This window comes from Saimiri boliviensis, chromosome X (assembly GCF_048565385.1).
Source record: "Saimiri boliviensis isolate mSaiBol1 chromosome X, mSaiBol1.pri, whole genome shotgun sequence".
In the NCBI taxonomy this organism is placed as follows: Eukaryota; Metazoa; Chordata; class Mammalia; order Primates; family Cebidae; genus Saimiri; species Saimiri boliviensis.
In genome coordinates, this window is record NC_133470.1 from 72,980,485 (window position 1) to 72,983,055 (window position 2,571).

Genomic DNA, 2,571 nt, shown 5'->3' on the forward strand with positions numbered 1-2,571 from the left:
ATGTCCTTTCCTTTTGATTTTCATTTCCACCATCCTGAAGTCACCTCCTATTTGGTCTTCTTACCTACAGACTTTCTTATAACAGTCCATTCTGTGCATTTGTTAGTTTTAATTTCTTTTTTTTTTTGCCAATTTTAAAAAGTTTTATTTAAGACATTGCATTTTCCACTTACAATACAGTGTTTATAAAGTGCAATGTTATTTCCTTCCTTCCCCTGTGCATATGTTCCATATTCAAGTATTGAGAATGTCCAGTACCTTACTATAGCAGCTGAACTTTTTTAAACTGCCACAGAATTTGCTACAAATTTAGGTTCTTCAATGTTTTACATGTGTAGAACAATGCTACATCTATACTTGGGTTGGCTTAATCAACCTCTTCAATGGTGGGCCCTGAGGAAGCACCATCAGAGGGAGAAGCTCCACCACCAGGGAATCTCCCAGGCATTCCTCCTGGCATGCCTCCTGCACTCTGGTACAGCTTGGTGATGATGGGGTTGCAGACTTCCTTCAGCTCTTTGTGCTGGTGTTCAAATTCTTCCTTCTCGGCAGTCTGATTCTTATCAAGCCAGTTGATAATTTCATTACACTTGTCCAGAATCTTCTGTTTGTCTTCATCATTAACCTTGCATTGAAGTTTCTCATCTTTGACAGTTGCTTTCATGTTGAATGCATAGGACTCAAGGGAACTCTTAGATGATACTTTGTCCTTCTGCTTCTCATCTTCAGCTTTGTACTTCTCAGCTTCCTGGACCATACATTCAATGTCTTCCTTGCTCAAACGTCCCTTATCATTAGTGATAGTAATCTTGTTCTCTTTTCCTGTACTTTTGTCCACAGCAGTCACATTGAGGATGCCATTGGCATCACTGTCAAAAGTGACTTCAATCTGAGGAACACCTTGGGGTGCAGGAGGTATGCCTGTGAATTCAAACTTGCCAAGCCAGTTGTTATCCTTGGTCATGGCACGCTCACCTTCATAAACCTGAATAAGCACATGAGGCTGGTTGTCAGAATAGGTAGTGAAGCTCTGTGTCTGCTTGGTAGGAATGGTAGTATTATGCTTGATGAGGACGGTCATGACTCCACCAGCAGTTTCAATACCAAGGGAAAGAGGAGTGACATCCAAGAGCAGCAAATCTTGAACATTTTCAGACTTGTCTCCAGACAGGATGGTGGCCTGGACAGCTGCACCATAAGCAACAGCTTCATCAGGGTTGATGCTCTTATTCAGTTCTTTTCCATTGAAGAAGTATTGGAGAAGCTTCTGAATCTTGGGAATGCGAGTAGAACCACCAACAAGGACAATATCATGAATCTGTGACTTGTCTAGTTTGGCATCTTGAAGGGCCTTCTCTACGGGATCCAGGGTTCCATGGAACAGGTCAGCATTCAATTCTTCAAATCGGGCATGGGTAATGGAGGTGTTGAAGTCGATTCCTTCATAGAGAGAATCGATTTCAGTACTGGCCTGAGTGCTGGAAGAGAGTATGCTTAGGACTCTCACAAGCAGTATGGAGGAGTCTTACAGCGCTCTTGTTCTCACTTATATCCTTCTTATGCTTGTGCTTGAACTCAGCAATGAAATGGTTGACCATTCGGTTATCAACATCTTCTCCACCCAAGTGGGTGTCTCCGGCTGTAGACTTGACCTCAAAGATTCCATCCTCAATAGTGAGGATTGACACATCAAAAGTGCCACCTCCCAGGTCAAAGATTAGCATGTTTCTTTCAGCTCCAACCTTTTTGTCTAAGCCGTAAACAATAGCAGCAGCAGTTGGCTCATTAATAATTCTAAGTACATTGAGACCAGCAATAGTTCCAGCATCTTTGTTAGCCTGACGCTGAGAGTCATTAAAGTAAGTGGGCACTGTGACCACAGCATTGGTAACAGTCTTCCCAAGGTAGGCTTCTGCAATTTCCTTTATCTTTGTCAAAACCATAGAGGATACCTCCTCTGGATAGAAACTTTTTGTCTCTCCCTTGTATTCTACTTGGACCTTGGGCCTGGCGGCATCATTCACTACCATAAAGGGCCAATGCTTCATATCAGACTGAACAACAGCATCATCAAATCTGCGTCCAATCAGATGTTTGGCATCAAAAACTGTGTTGGTGGGGTTCATTGCAACTTGATTCTTTGCGGCATCACCGATCAATCGTTTAGTGTCCATAAAGGCGACATAGCTTGGAGTAGTTCGGTTTCCTTGATCATTGGCAATTATTTCTACTTTGCCGTGCTGGAAAACACCCACACGAGAGTAGGTGGTGCCAAGATCAATACCAACGGCAGGTCCCTTCGACATGATTGCTGGTGTGTAGGCCTGGCCCCAGTAACAAAGAAAACCACAGTAACCCCCAGAACTGCAGGGGAATTCAATGAGCCAGTTTTAATTTCTTAAAGGATTGTTATCCTCTTTCAGTCTTTGTTCTTTCAAATCTATCTGAAGACTCAAGTCACATTTTTCCTCCTCCATATTGATTTCACTGATCACTTCAGGTAAAAGTGGTACTTTTGTCTTATAAATTCTTATAGTACTTAATTTAACTTCACCCATGGATTCAGCATTC

The 2,571-nt window shown here is 42.4% G+C and overlaps 1 protein-coding gene across 1 annotated transcript; it reads right to left on the reverse strand.

Annotated features, from left to right (window-relative positions):
• Window positions 1-331: 331 nt before the first annotated feature.
• On the reverse strand, window positions 332-2,364 carry LOC101036472 (heat shock cognate 71 kDa protein-like). The gene is given in 2 exon segments (XM_039475627.2): window positions 332-1,487; window positions 1,489-2,364. Coding segments are annotated over 2 exon segments (1,938 nt in total). The 5' UTR covers window positions 2,307-2,364; the 3' UTR covers window positions 332-367.
• Window positions 2,365-2,571: the final 207 nt, after the last annotated feature.